This window comes from Macaca nemestrina, chromosome 8, assembly GCF_043159975.1.
Source record: "Macaca nemestrina isolate mMacNem1 chromosome 8, mMacNem.hap1, whole genome shotgun sequence".
NCBI lineage: Eukaryota > Metazoa > Chordata > Mammalia > Primates > Cercopithecidae > Macaca > Macaca nemestrina.
Genome location: NC_092132.1, coordinates 8298474 through 8312727, shown reverse-complemented (window position 1 = coordinate 8312727; position 14254 = coordinate 8298474). Strand labels below are relative to the sequence as shown.

At 41.4% G+C, this 14254-nt stretch overlaps 1 protein-coding gene and 1 long non-coding RNA gene across 6 annotated transcripts in view; one reads left to right on the top strand and one right to left on the bottom strand.

Moving 5' to 3' along the window:
- LOC105488264 (uncharacterized) overlaps positions 1-14254 on the top strand; it is a 266981-nt gene that overhangs the window by 67547 nt on the left and 185180 nt on the right. The window lies entirely within an intron of this gene.
- On the bottom strand, positions 1292-4372 carry LOC105494646 (uncharacterized). The gene is made up of 4 exons (XM_071067875.1): positions 4121-4372; positions 3592-3934; positions 2726-3001; positions 1292-1947 (listed from the first exon to the last, which is right to left on the bottom strand). Exons 1-4 carry the CDS (start codon positions 4370-4372, stop codon positions 1292-1294), a joined length of 1527 nt encoding a protein of 508 aa, XP_070923976.1.

Genomic DNA, 14254 nt, shown 5'->3' with positions numbered 1-14254 from the left:
AGCCAAGGGGATTGGTTGTACTAATTTTTAAACTAACTTTGTTGAGATTTTCTCTCTCTCTCTTTTTTTTTTTTTTTTTTTGTCTAATCTTTTTCTTAGTTTTGCCATAGAATCTTTAACTATTCTTGAATGATCTGCATAAAAACAACATTGCTCTTTTAGGTCTGCACAGAGCCTGCCCTCTTTCAGAAAGACAATTTCTAGTCCTCGTCGGTTTTGTAATACAACTTCAGACAGAGAAGTCAAGGACTCTTCAAGTTTTGTGATAGATTGTTCTATGGCTCTAAGGTCTTTATCTATGGCTACTTTAAGTTGTTGCAGATGATGGTTACCATGCACTAGGGCTGCTGTCCTGGTTTCAACTCCAGCCGCTACCCTAATTCCTAACATGTCGGCGAGGGTGAGGGAGATTAAGGGCGGGGAAGTGCTTTGAGGAGCTTTTAGTTGGGGCTTCTCCGATATGGAAACCGGGGGCTTCCTAGCTTCTAATAAAACCTGGTCTGGCCTTACTGCAACAGGGGCAGTGTCTGGATTGACTAATAGTCTGATTTGGAGGGGAATTTTAGGCGGGTTGTGCTGGTATAAATAGAGACCCTATATTAACCTTGTTGTTATTTATCTGTTATCAAATTTTGCCGCATCTTTAAACTTGATGCGAACCAGGTTGCAATTTTCCGAATATTGGGTTGTGGTACAGGGCTGGACAAAGTACATGGTTATATACTAAGGTTTTGTGGCCTATTTCTACTCTCTATTATTAGTAGTCACACAGGACCAGCTTTTGCAATACAAGTGAGTCAGATCTCTACAAGTTTTTTTCATTTGTCCTGTCCTGAATCCGGGACAGGCATAAAACCCATTCCGGCTGATGGACACCTTTCTAGCCTGTCCTTTTCATTCTTGTCTATCCTGAGGAGTTCCTAATAGGACTCCTGTGGGACCAGTAAACCGGGGGCCTGTGTCTTTTATCTTTTCTGCTATATTTTTTTTTTTTTTAGGTTGAAATAGAGGTCTGGAAACCAAGTCTTTATAGGAGCATTCTCGGAGGTCTTATTTAAGACCTCTTGATTATTAAAATTAATTATCTGTCAGGTCAGGCTAAATGGCCGGTGGGGGTTAGCGTCAAAAACTACACTAGAGATGGCGCAGGGAAGAAGGGCAAACAATAAGCAAGGAGTTAGATACGAGAGAGTCTTATCTTGAGCGGGTCCGCGGAGCGTCGGAGTTTCCATGTCTTAAGTGGTGTTGGTCCGGACGTCTCTGGAGCAGCCTTGGCGTGGGATGCGTGGATCTAAGTGGAGATTCCGTCAACCTTTATGGCTGTGGGCGTGCTCAGGAGAACAATGTAGGGTCCTTTCCACCGAGGCTTTAGTCCTTGAGTACGGTGCCGTCTAACGTAGACAGAGTCTCCCACCTGGAAGGGGTGACTGGTCTGTGGATGTCCTGGTTGGTACAGTTCTGCCAAGGGGGCCCAGATTTGGGCCTGTACTGCTTGGAGTCCTTTTAGCCGAGCCTGTAGGTCAGTTTTAGGATCGGAGGGGGAGAAGGAGTTAAGCAAGGTTGACAAAGGGGGAGGTCCTCCGTAGAGGATTTCATATGGAGTGAGCCCAAAACGGTTAGGTGTATTTTGGGCCCTTAACAGAGCTAAGGATAGGAGGCGTCTCCAATCTTTTAAACCAGTCTCTAAGGTCAATTTAGTAAGGGTCTCTTTTATTGTTCTATTCATTCTTTTTACCTGTCCTGAGCTCTGGGGTCTATAGGCACAATGTAATTTCCAATTAATCCCCAATATCCTGGCGAGCCCCTGACTTACCTGAGAAACGAAGGCCGGCCCGTTATCTGACCTAATTACCTTGGGAAGTCCGAATCTAGGAAAGATTTCTTCTAAAATTTTCTTGGCTACTATGTGTGCCGTTTCTTGCCGGGTGGGGTAGGCTTTTACCCATCCTGAAAAGGTATCTACAAACACCAGTAAGTACTTATATCCGGCATAGTGAGGTTTTACTTCAGTGAAGTCTATTTCCTAATAGACTCCTGGGCGGTTACCACGAGTTCGTTTCCTTTCTGGCACTCGGGTAGCCCCAGCGTTTACCTGCTGACAGACCTTACAGGCAGATGTCACTTGTTCTACGAGGGTACTTGCCTTTGGGATTAGAAAGTCAGTTTTTTCAATCAGTAATTTTAGCTTTCGATTACTCAAGTGTGTCCAGGCATGCATCTGCTGGATCATTGCCAGGGCCTCCTTTTGGGGAAGGACTATTTTTCCTCCTTTTTCCTAGTTTTTAGTGTCTTTGTTCTTTATAGCCCCTATGGCTTTTGCTTTTTCCTGGTCTTCTGGGGTATAAGTATGTTCAATAGTTATGTGGCTGGTTTCGTCCTACTGCGACTGGATCCTGTCCTTTCTGATGCCCGGGGCAGTGAATTATAGCCACTTCTTGAGGAAGAAAAAGGGCTTTTAATAAGGCAATTATTTCAACTTTGTTCTTGATTTCCTTTCCTTCTGAGGTTAGGAGACCTCTTCTTTCATAGATACTTCCATGAGTATGAGCCGTTGCAAAGGCATACCGGCTATCAGTATAAATGTTAGCTTTCTTTCCCTTGGACAGCTCTAGGGCCTTGGTTAGTGCTACTAACTCAGCCTTCTGTGCAGATGTGCCAGGAGGTAGTGATTGTGCCCAAATGGTGTTGTGGCCATCTACTACCGCCGCTCCCGCCCTCCGGGTACCTGAGTCAAGGTAACTGCTGCCGTCTGTGTACCAGGTGTGATCCGCGTCTGGGAGTTCTTGGTCTTTAAGGTCTTCCCGTGTTCCATGGGTCTCAGCCAGTACTTGCCGACAATCGTGTGGGCTTGGTTGGTCTTCTGGTACCGGCAGCAGCGTAGCAGGGTTTAGGGTGACCGGAGGGCCAAACTGGACGCGGTCCGTGTCCAGTAGGAGGGCCTGGTAGTGGGTTAGGCGTGCGTTGGTTATCCACCGGTCCGGGGGCTGCCGCACTATGGCCTCTAGAGCATGTGGGGTAATAACAGTTAGTGGCTGCCCAAGGGTTAACTTAGCAGAGTCCTTGACCAGCATAGCGGTGGCTGCCATGATGCGAAGACACGGGGGCCAGCCGGCCGCCTCCGCTTTTTTCCCTCTCTCCCTGGTCCTTTCTCTCTCACAACTGCCGCCAGGATTTTTGTTAAATGCTTATCCTTCACTCGGTTCTTACGATCCTCTCGCTCTATCTGTTCCTTCGCTAACCTGGCTTCCCTTTCCTCAGGGGTTTCTCTCTTATTATACACTTTTTTTGCCTCCTTAACCAATTCCTGTAATCCATAGGTTTGGATTCCATCTAGTCTTTGGAGTTTTCCTTTGATATTTAATGCAGCTTGGTCTATGAATGCCATAGCTACGGTAGCCTTATGTTCTAGGGCCTCTGGGTCTAATGGGGTATATATTTGGAACCCTTCCAGAAGCCTTTCCATGAAGGCTGCCGGGCTTTTATTCCTTTCCTGAGTTATGGTCCTTACCTTGGCCAAATTTGTGGGGCGCTTTCCTGCCCCTTTGAGACCCGCCAACAGAGCCTGGCGATAGATTCGGAGACTCTCCCTACCTGGTGCCGTTTCATAGTCCCAGTCTGGGCGGGTGAGGGGAAATCCCTCGTCTATTTTATTGGGAAGTTGGGTTGGGAGGCCTCCTGGTCCTGGCACATTTTTCCGGGCCTCCAGGAGGACTTGCTGCCTTTCTTCAGTGGTTAGGAGGACCTGCAAGAGTTGCTGGCAATCATCCCAAGTGGGCTGGTGAGTGAGGAGAATGGATTTTATTAACGAGGTTAGGGCCTGGGGGTCTTGGGAAAAGGAAGGGTTATGGGTTTTCCAGTTGTAGAGGTCAGAGGCAGAGAAGGGCCAGTACTGGACCGTGCGATTGACAGTACGGAGGGGAAAAAGGGAGGATTGCTAAGTGGAAGGGCCTTCTGGGTCCTCAGTCCGCCACAAGCGGAGACGAGGAGGTATCGGCGGCGGCGTCCGAGGGGTGAGTTTGGGCAGGGCTGGAGAAGGAGACGGGGTGGAGGGAGGGGCCGAGGGAGAAGTTGGAGAAAGGGTAGGGGCCGAGGCGGTAGAGGAAAGAGCTGGGGACAAGACAGGGGGCAAGGGTGAAGCATAAGGTGGAGGTCCCAGAAGGGGGTTTTGAGGTGGAGGAGGCAGGGGATCAAGAAGGAGGAGGTCCCTCTGGGGTTCATCTGGGAGGACTGGCTTATGCGGGTCCGGATTCCGATTCTTCGGGGCTTCTAAGGCAAGGAGGGTAGATTGGGATGGGGAAGGGGGATGGAGGAAGGGTTTCACCCAAGAGGGAGGGTTTCGGACCAGATCCTCCCAAGTAATTATGTAGGCCATCTGGTCTGGGTGTCCGTGTGGCCCCGGATCCATCACTGTTGCTTTAACCTGTAAGATAATTGGGAGGTCAAATGTTCCGTCCCGGGGCCACCCAACATGGAGGGTAGGCCACTCGGACGAGCAGAATTTTCGCCATCGTCCCTTACGGACTTCTATGGAGAGGTTGTGGGCTCGAGCCCGAACGTCAGGGAAGTGAGTCAGGGTCAGAGACAAAGGAGTCGTCAACGTCTGTCTTATTTCGTCCACGTATAACAAGGACAAAACGAAAGTAACAAAAACAAAGAAGTAAACAAAAACAAAAACAAAAACAAGTAAGGAGAAGCCGCGTGGCCAGAGAGTGGCGCCACAAGATCACAAAATATTCAGACGGCAGGGGCGACCTGCCTACAGATTTGAAGAGGCTGACTGAGTCGTTAGCCTTCTCCCAGACTACTGCCAGGGCTTCCCCCGGGGCGTAAGTGGGGAGGTGCCGGACACGTCTGTCCCCCTTCCCCACTTAATTCAGAAGGAGTACTCCCCAGAGTTCAGAGTTAGCCGGCAAGACAGACAGAACAAAACGAAAGTACCTGGTAGGTCCGTTCAGTCAGCAGTCCGTGGCCCGGGCCAGATGGGTCTCTGCCGGATGGGTCGGGGGTCCTCGGACGACCCCACTTCCCGGCCAACGCACCAAATGTTGGAACCGAACTGTCGATTCCTTCCTGGGCAGGGGTCGCCGCGAAGGATCACCGACACAAGATTCACAGCAGAGAGTTATTTATTACTAGCGTGCTAGGGTCCCAAGCTCTAAGTTGGCCCTGGGACCCTGACTGCTTGTTACAGGCTGTTTATATAGGCAAACACAAGTTCAAACACAGCTTAGGGCGCGAAATTCAAACAAAGCTTTAGGCGCGTGGTAATTGGGTCTGTCTATGGCCTGAGCAAGGTGTCTTGTTCTAATTGGTTAGAGCAGGACCTTATGAGGTTTTTTCCTGGAGTTGTTGATTCCGGGAACTTCGAGGCAGGGTGGGACCCCCGGAATTGGCAGGGTGGGACCCCATGAGGTTGTTTCCCGGAATTGGCAGGGTGGGACCCTATCAGGGTGGGACCCTATCGAGGCAGGGTGGGACCCTATCCAGAGCCACCTGGTGTTAATTTTTTTAAGTTATTTTTTTTATGAGGCCTAGTTTCTAAGTTTTATGCGGCCTAGTTTCAGTTTCTAATGAGAAGTCTGTGATATATTTATCTTTGCTTTCCTGTGCATAGTTTTTTTTATTCTAGAGATTTAAGATCTTCTCTTTACACTGTATTAGGCAACTGATTATGATTACCTGAGCTTGGCCTAGTTTGATTTTATTCCTCTTAAGTTTAATGGAACTCCTTGGATCTGTAGGTATGTGGTTTTTAACAATCATTTTGCCTTTTTAAATCATTTTTTGGTTTCCCAACTGTCTTCCCTCTTGATGGTACCCCAATAGTACACATTATAATATTTGATATTTTCCTACAGATTACTAAGGATCTGATAAATTATTATTTAATGCTTTTGCTTGTTTTAAATTTTTTGTTGTCTTTTTTCCCTTGGTCCTTTAATGTGGACGGTGTCTATTGCTGTGTCTTCAACTTCATTGATATTTCTTTTCTGTTAGTTTCTAATCTGTTGGTAATCCATCCAATTACTTTTTAAAATTCAGGCACTTTATTTTTTAAAACTAGAGATTCTACTTTGTTTTCTTTATGCCTTTTGATTTATATTCTTCGTGTCTTTATTTTACATACTTGGATCTATTCATAATCTATTAATAATAAATATTCTAAAATTATTGTCCATTAAATCCTTTATCTTTGTCATCTATACGTCTGTTTCTATTTACTGATTTTTTTGAGTTGTAGATCACTTTTTCCTACTTCTTCACATTAAGCAATTTATTTTGATAATAAGTAGTTTGAATTTTATATGTTTATGCTAGATTTTGTTATATTTGTTTATACTGTGTTGGCCTTTATTCTGGTGAGCAGGTATGTTTCTTTTTTATCAGCTCAATCTTTTGGAGATAGTTGTGAAATTTGCTTGAATGAATTTAATGTTATACTCAGGGCCTAATTTATTCCTATTACTAAAGGATGTTCCTTTAGGGGCTCCTGTTAGATATGCTGGTAGTAACAAAGACTCAAGGTCAGATTGGTATGCCTTCATTTGTCCACAGCCCAGCAATCTCTTAGAACTGCTTGTCTTACAGATCCCTACTCCTGTGTAGCTCAAAGCTCATCAACTCAGAGTTATAAACTCAAGGATATAACCTTATGCTATTATCAGCAGCTTTTTGTATGGGTAGCTTCTTCTCTCATACCCTGCAGCCTCCTCCTGTTCCTCCCTGCATTCTGATCTCTGTCTTTTCAATTCAGGAATATTATTGTGCCCTCCTAGGTACTCCTCTCTCTGCTCTGTGGTGTAGAAGGTAGGTGTCTCCAGGCAGAAGAATGCCTTATTTGTTTGCATTCTTTTGGCATTGACCTTTGTCTTCTTCTTGGTATCATCCTGTATATTCAACTCTTAATTTTTCTTTACCCAGATCCAGGATTGAGTGTTAATTTGTTTATGGGGGATTATATTTTTAAAAATTATTTCACCTACACTTTAAAAATACCTTATGCACATCTAATCAACCTGGTAAGTTAGTGACTACCCCCTTCATGTTGTAGAAGACATTAAAATGAGAATACCTCTGAGTTGTACAGCTAGATTTGAAAGATTCACATTCTGTAAAACATGCTTTTTCACTACGAGTTTACGATTCTCCTGCTATACCACATCTCCTTTAATTAAGTATTGAGTTTTAAAGACAAAAGCTGCAAGGCCAAGCTCCCCTATCTCAAACCTTCTTATTCTTACTGATGAAAGTCCTTGATGGCTTTGAGGAGAACAATTTAGTTCTGTTCAGACTTCCCACTTCCCACCACCTCAAACTCCCCAAGGAACAGTAAGTTCATTAACTCTTTCTTCAGAGAGCTGGTCTGGTGCATGTTGACTGCGTTTGCACGTCTCTCCTGCAGTTTTTTTGTAAATGTCAAGGACCACTCCACAAGTACTTGAGGAGAACTGCAGCAGAGACATCAACAGAGATAGACAGAAAATGCAAATTGAGCCAATGTCTTCTGCGATAACTCTATCAGAGAGGAAAATAAACTATGTCAAATGTCTCCTCAGTAGAGTGTAGAGATTAATGCTTGTTCCTTCCAATGGGATCGGACCCATAAGCCAAAATAGCTGAAAGTAATGATTATTTTTATTTACTATATAAATGGAGAGAATAATTAATAACTGAAGGCTTCCTATGTGCAATTTTCATTAAATATAGTGATTATCATTTTAACCACATAAAGCAGGAATAATTTATCCTCATATTTTACTTGTAAAAAACCCTGATATTCAGAGACAAAACAAAATGAGTTTCTCAGTGTCACACAGCCAATAGATGTTGAAAGAGATATAAATTGTTTACTGCTTGATTGAAAGGCCTGTTTTGGGTTTTACTAATACTTCTCAAATGTCTCTGCACATATATCCAGGTGCTAATGTTACTGAAGTTTTTAGAGATTTTTGATTATATATAACTGAAGACAAATTTCGCGAAACTCAGCAAATTATGGGGAAAATATTAACAGTATATTAAGATAAGTCAAAGAAAAAGCTATTAAGAACCAGTCTCAGACACCTCAGCTTTCTGGGTAAACCTGGAATCTGTGGAACAGAAACAGAAAACAACGAAACCTTGCTGTTGGTTTGCTGCCATTGGGGTTCACTGGCCTCAGACATGTTCCTATTTGTTTGTCTTTATTAAAAGGTGTTCCAAGCTCATATCAAATTATCCAAAATAATAAAATAGGTATTCAAATGCTTACCATATGTAATAAACTTTAATAGTTTGAGTTTCTTAACTTAAAATATATTTAAAACACAACTAAAGCCTCACCCTGATGCCTTTCCTAAAGGAAATCTCTGCCCTGAAGTTAGTCTATGGCATCCTCATTCTTGTCTTGTAGTTTATTATGTATCAATATTGATAAGTATCAAATAAGGGTATGTATTTAATAAGATACACATATAAATATTATCATACTGCTTGCGTGCTTTCTCAACTAACTTTATCCATCTAATATTATTTGAAAATTTCTATCCAATTAGCCAGGCATGGTTGCACCCACCTGTAGTCCCAGCTACTCTGGGACTGAGGCAGGAGAATCACTTGAACCCAGGAGGCGGAGGTTGCAGTGAGCCGAGATCACCCCACTGCACTCCACTCTAGGTGACAGAGTGAGACTCCGTCAAAAAAAAAAGAAAAGAAAAAAAAATTGTATTCGTATATATTTTTCCTGATCTAGTTTAATATTTTTAATATTTCCATAGCATTTAACTGAATGAATCAACATATTTAGATGCTTCCCCACTGAAGAAAGAGATAACTCCTTTTACTATTGTTTTTGCTATAACGATGATGCTTTGACTCTCTTTGTAGATAATTTCCTCTCTAGAAGACAATTACCAAGTCATTGAGTACATCCACTTCAACTTTAACAGATTTTGCAGAAGTGTACTTCAAAGTGATTATGAAAACCAATATACTAATTGACCGTGTAACTGAGTTCCTATTTCCCTATATTCTTAATAATACTTGGCAATTCAGGTCATTTCAGCAAATGTTTATTGTCCATATACTTCAACCCAAAAACTCTTTGGTTTTATTTTCAGAAATGATAGTAAACAAAAGAGATTAAAAAAATCTGTGCCTTTATGAAACTTATTCCTTGTATTGTAGAAGCTTATTCTTTGTATTGTATGTGTATGCAGCAACCCATACAATAAGCAGTATAAACAAATGTTTTGTGTTTTAGAAGTTGATAAGTGTTATAGAGAAAAATAAGAAAACACAAAGCAATAGGAAGTGCCAGAGTGATGGTGAGATTGCATGTTTAATTTAAGTGCTAAGGGAAGTTCTCACTGAGAAATCGGCATGCGAGCAAAAACTTGTTGACTTCACACAAATCTGGGAGCTCACCATTCATTTATCTAGCAGGACATGCTGGAGCTAGGGAAGAACAGATTAACTGAAGTGAAATTTTTCCTGGGTGTTTGTTTTTGGGACAGCAAAGATACCCATGAGGCTATAAGTGAGACAAGGAGTAGTTAGAAAAGAGGAAAAGAATAACAGGGTGAAGGATTTTAGGTCTCGCTTACCATGTTAGGATTTTAGTTTTTACCAGGGTGGAATGGGGATCCATTAATAATCCTTCAGGTTATTAAACATAGAAGTGATTTAATCTTACTTAAGATTTAAAAGGACACCTTTGGCTGCTATACTGAGAAGAGATTCTAGGAGGGAAAGGATGGGGAAAAAAAATATCAATTAGAAGGGCGGGCAAGAGGAAACACAGTTTGGACCAGTGTGGCAACAGTAAAGGTAATAGTAAATAGTTGGGTACTAATGGACTTGTAAAATTTTCACCAGCTGATTGACATGAACTGACTTCTCATTTTATTAATTTGCATTTAACTAATTATGAGTAAAATTATTTTTGTCTGGGACTCATTTTTATATTCTCTGAGATATTCACACGTGCTTCAACTGTAAGAACAGAGTGTAACTGGTATAGCCTAGATTACTTGTTTACCTTTCCTTGATGAGAACAGAACACCTCTTTGACGCTCCATAAATGCTGCAAGAGAGAGCTATTCCAAAAGGACACAGGAATGCTGTTAGTTGACACCTTTATGAAAATATAAAGGAACTATAGGCTATGAGGAAAAAAGAACATACCTCCTTTGCAATACCAGAGATGGGGAGCATTTAGCTACCTTTAGCATTAAGAGAGCCCTTGATTGTAGCTGGGTATATTTCCATTGCACAAAATGATGGTTTTGTTAATGAAGAAGAAGAGGGTTATTGTAGTCAAAACAGAGTTATTGAAGCTCCACTGATCTTGGGCTACATGACTTGTTTTTCTCAGTAAAGAATGATCAAAACCGAAATATAGTTAGCATAGGTAGAATCCTTAATAAACATATGCTTTGTTGTTCTCTCTTTCCCTGTGACGTGACAACTACCAGTATTCCAAATTACACTGCCCTGTCAGCCTTGGTTGTGGTATGAGGGTGCCGCTGGCCTGAGCAGAGCCCCAGTGGATACCAAGCAGTAGCAAGAAGTAAATGGTTATTGTTTTATGACCCTGAGATGTGGTGGTTGCTTACTGGTCCAGGATGATGAAGCCACTAGAGACTTCTACAGGGAAAGAGGGTTTTTGTTTTTTTTTTAAATGTGGAAAATTACATCCTCTGCCACAGGTAAGTACTATAGGATTGCTCAATTTTATAGATGAGGAAACTTACCTCAGGGAGGTTAAATAATCTGCCCAATAGTAGATAGCTAATTAATGATGAAGGAATTTCCTCCCGAAACAATATTTATAAAACTATGCCTACTGAGTGTATTAGAAATTATTTTTAATGCCATGAATGGCCTGAACTGCTAAGTACTGAAACAATTTTCATATTAAAAAATACTCTTCCATATGTGATATTTCCCTAGACTACCCCATAGCATCAAACACGAAGCAGCCCTATTTTTAATGCAAACTGAATCTCTTGGAATGTTATCTGGTACACTTCATTTAACAGCAATTAAATTTTTCATAGGTTTGTATTAAATAATGTATTAATGAACAGTGTTATAAATGTTCTGTCATTATGATCTGCAATTAAAATGTCTCGTAAAGTCTTATGCTAATGATAATAAGTAAATTACTGACACCTTTAGTATCATTGTGGATTTCATATACTTAAAGCTGGTATTGAAACACAGGTTGGTCAATATCAACTTCAGCTGTCACAAGATTCAAAACACCTTATGAATAAACATTGTTCAACTCATTTTAAAATATATATTTCAAACACATGTTCAAAATAGAATCTATTTTCAAAGGCATCAGTAAAGTGTGCAAGCATATAAACAGAAGCTAAACATAATTTTCCTTAGTTGATCTGCACCTGCAGCATTTATAAGAGTGGGTTATAACAGTGAAAACACAGTGTCTACTTTGGAATCTTTATTCAATCAATGATGAATCAATGGCCCGAAAGTATTACCTTAATACAGGTAACCTGTCACTAAGATTCGTATGTCTTTAGCAGTAGTATTTATATCTAAAATTTGTATTTGTTTACTTTTTTTTTTTTTGAGATGGAGTTTCCCTCTTGTTGCCCAGGCTGGAGTGCAGTGGCGCGATCTCAGCTCACTGCAACCTCTGCCTCCTGGGTTCAAGCGATTCTTCTGCCTCAGCCTCCCAAGTAGCTGGGATTATAGGCATGCACCACCACGCTCAGCTAATTTTTGTATTTTTGGTAGTGACAGGGTTTCACCATGTTAGCCAGGATTGTAGCAGTCTCCTGACCTCATGATTCGTCCATCTCAGCCTCCCAAAGTGCTGAGATTACGGGCATGAGCCACTGCGCCCAGTCAAGAGAAAGAAACTTTGAAGAATGGGTGAATAATAAGCAGAGAAAAGGGTAGTAGACTGTGTTGAATGGGAAAGATTGATCATCCCGAACTTCGTAACCCACAAGAGAGGAAAGACATCCGGATATTTCTTTTTTGATAAATAAAAGTAAACTCAATCAGTAAATTTAAGAAAATCTTCATCACACCATGGAATGGTTTGCATTTATTTCAGTACAAGATCAAGGCTGGCAAAGAGCAGAGCATGTGGAGACTTGTACCAGAGAAAGGTAAAACTAAATACCTAAAAATGCATTGTGTGAAAACTATTCCTGGTGATCGTGGCAATTGTGCCCCACCTTAAGGTCATGTAATTACCATGAGCTTGTGGAACTTAACACTTATGTACACCCATGTGTTAGACATAGTTCTAATATTTAATAAATCTAAATTCACATACACTTTATAATGGTATTAGTCCGTTCTCACACTGCTGTAAAGAACTGCTCAAGACTGGGTAATTTAGAAAGGAAAGAGGTTTAATTAACTCACAATTTTACAGGACTGGGGAAGCCTCAGGAAATTTACAATTATGGTGGAAGTCTAAGGGGAAGCAAGGCACCTTCTTTACAAGGTGGCAATGGGGAGAATGAACGCAGTAGGAACTACCAAACACTTAAAAACCATCAGATCTCATGAGAACCCACTCACAATACTTGTTGGCTCCTTGTTAAGATTTTATGTACATGTCCTTCGCCCACTTTTTGATGGGGTTGTTTGATTTTTTCTTGTAAATTTCTTTAGTTCTTTGTAGATTCTGGATATTAGCATGTTCTCACTCATAGGTGGGAATTGAACAATGAGAACACTTGGACGCAGGAAGGGGAACATCACACACCGGTGCCTGTTGTGGGGTGGGGAAGGGGGAAGGGATAGCATTAGGATAGATACCTAATGTAAATGACGAGTTAATGGGCGCAGCACACCAACATGGCACATGTTTACATATGTAACAAACCTGCACATTGTACACATGTACCCTAGAACTTAAAGTATAATAACAAAAAAAAAGATTCTATGTAAAACACTCTCTTTTTCAGTTTCCACGGTTCTCACTATCATGAGAACAGTGTGGGGGCAACTGTCCTTATGATTCAATTACCTCCTCCTGGCCCCTCCTTTGACACAGGGGGATTATGAAGATTACAATTCAAGATGAGATTTTGGGTGTGGCACAGCCCAACCATATACATAATATTATGAGAAAGGTAGCATTATTATCACTTCCATTTTACAGATAAGCAAACTGAGGCACAGACAGTCTGAGCCAGAGCAGAGATTTAATCCCAGAGTCCATGAGCACTCTAGGTACAACCTTGCATAGTTATGATCAAAGTGCTTTAAAGCCACCATTTGACCACTAGGCCATGCGCCCTCTTACAAATGAAATTTGTTTAAGGCTTTCTTTGAATTAATTAAAACCCCAAACTTACGGAAGAATAATAAAATACAGTGGTAATAATATTGATAGCTTCTGAACACATACATCTGTTCTTCTAGAAGAGATACATTCAAGCCAATAGACACCTCAAGTGACCTGTAAATAGTTATCTAATGAATTAGACAGTTTTTAGTAGAGTCCATATTTTAATAAAATTCCAACCGTATTGATTTGCCTTTTCTTCTTCTTCTTCTTTTTTTTTTTTAAACATCTGTCTTCACACTCAGGGCTCTGAAAACTGGAATCACTCTGTCTCAATCCAGCTGGTAGGTTTATCCCACGCTAGTGTGGGAAGTGATTGTCAGTTTGTCTTTGTTCTTGCCTTTATTGTAGGGAAGTTTTTTTTTTTTTTTCTTTCAAAGTGATTCACAGGGCTTTGTAATTAGGCAGGCTGATTAGAATATCTCTAGTCACATGCAGAAGATTGCCTTCTGAGTGAGAGAAGTGGTATCTGAGTGAAGGTGGTATCTGCTTTGTCTCAGAAGATACCCTGTTGGTAACCCCCCCACAGGGCTTTGTTAGGAAATGCTTCCTTTTAGAAATGGACCCCCACTTCCCTTTGAATTTGGTCTTTCCTCAAGCCAGAACAAACCCACCTAGTCACTCAGCATGACAGTTACTAGATATAAGGAAGAAAACCACAGGAGTTGAACGAATCCATTCCAAGATAAATAAATCTAACACACTGCTGACTTACAGTAAGGATTAACTGTTCTAGCACTCACCTAGGGAAATATCTACCTATTGGGAAGCTGCTTCTTTCCAATATATTAAGGATTAATTGCTTGCTTTATGGTTATTATTAGATAGGCTAAATATTCCACTTACACTACAGAGGTCCCCAGACACACTGAAAATAGGGAATGGAATACAGTGGAATATATTGATGACAAATATTTGTTGGCTTCCTGTTAA

What these genes read in the sequence shown, in the direction of transcription:
- LOC105494646 (XM_071067875.1), bottom strand. Translation starts at nt 4,372, where the DNA reads ATGGCCTACATAATTACTTGGGAGGATCTGGTCCGAAACCCTCCCTCT. An exon ending in ATGCTTCACCCTTGCCCCCT is followed by an intron (nt 3,935 to 4,120) that starts GTCTTGTCCCCA and finishes CCTTCCACTTAG; the next exon opens with CAATCCTCCCTTTTTCCCCT. An exon ending in GGACTATGAAACGGCACCAG is followed by an intron (nt 3,002 to 3,591) that starts GTAGGGAGAGTC and finishes CACATGCTCTAG; the next exon opens with AGGCCATAGTGCGGCAGCCC.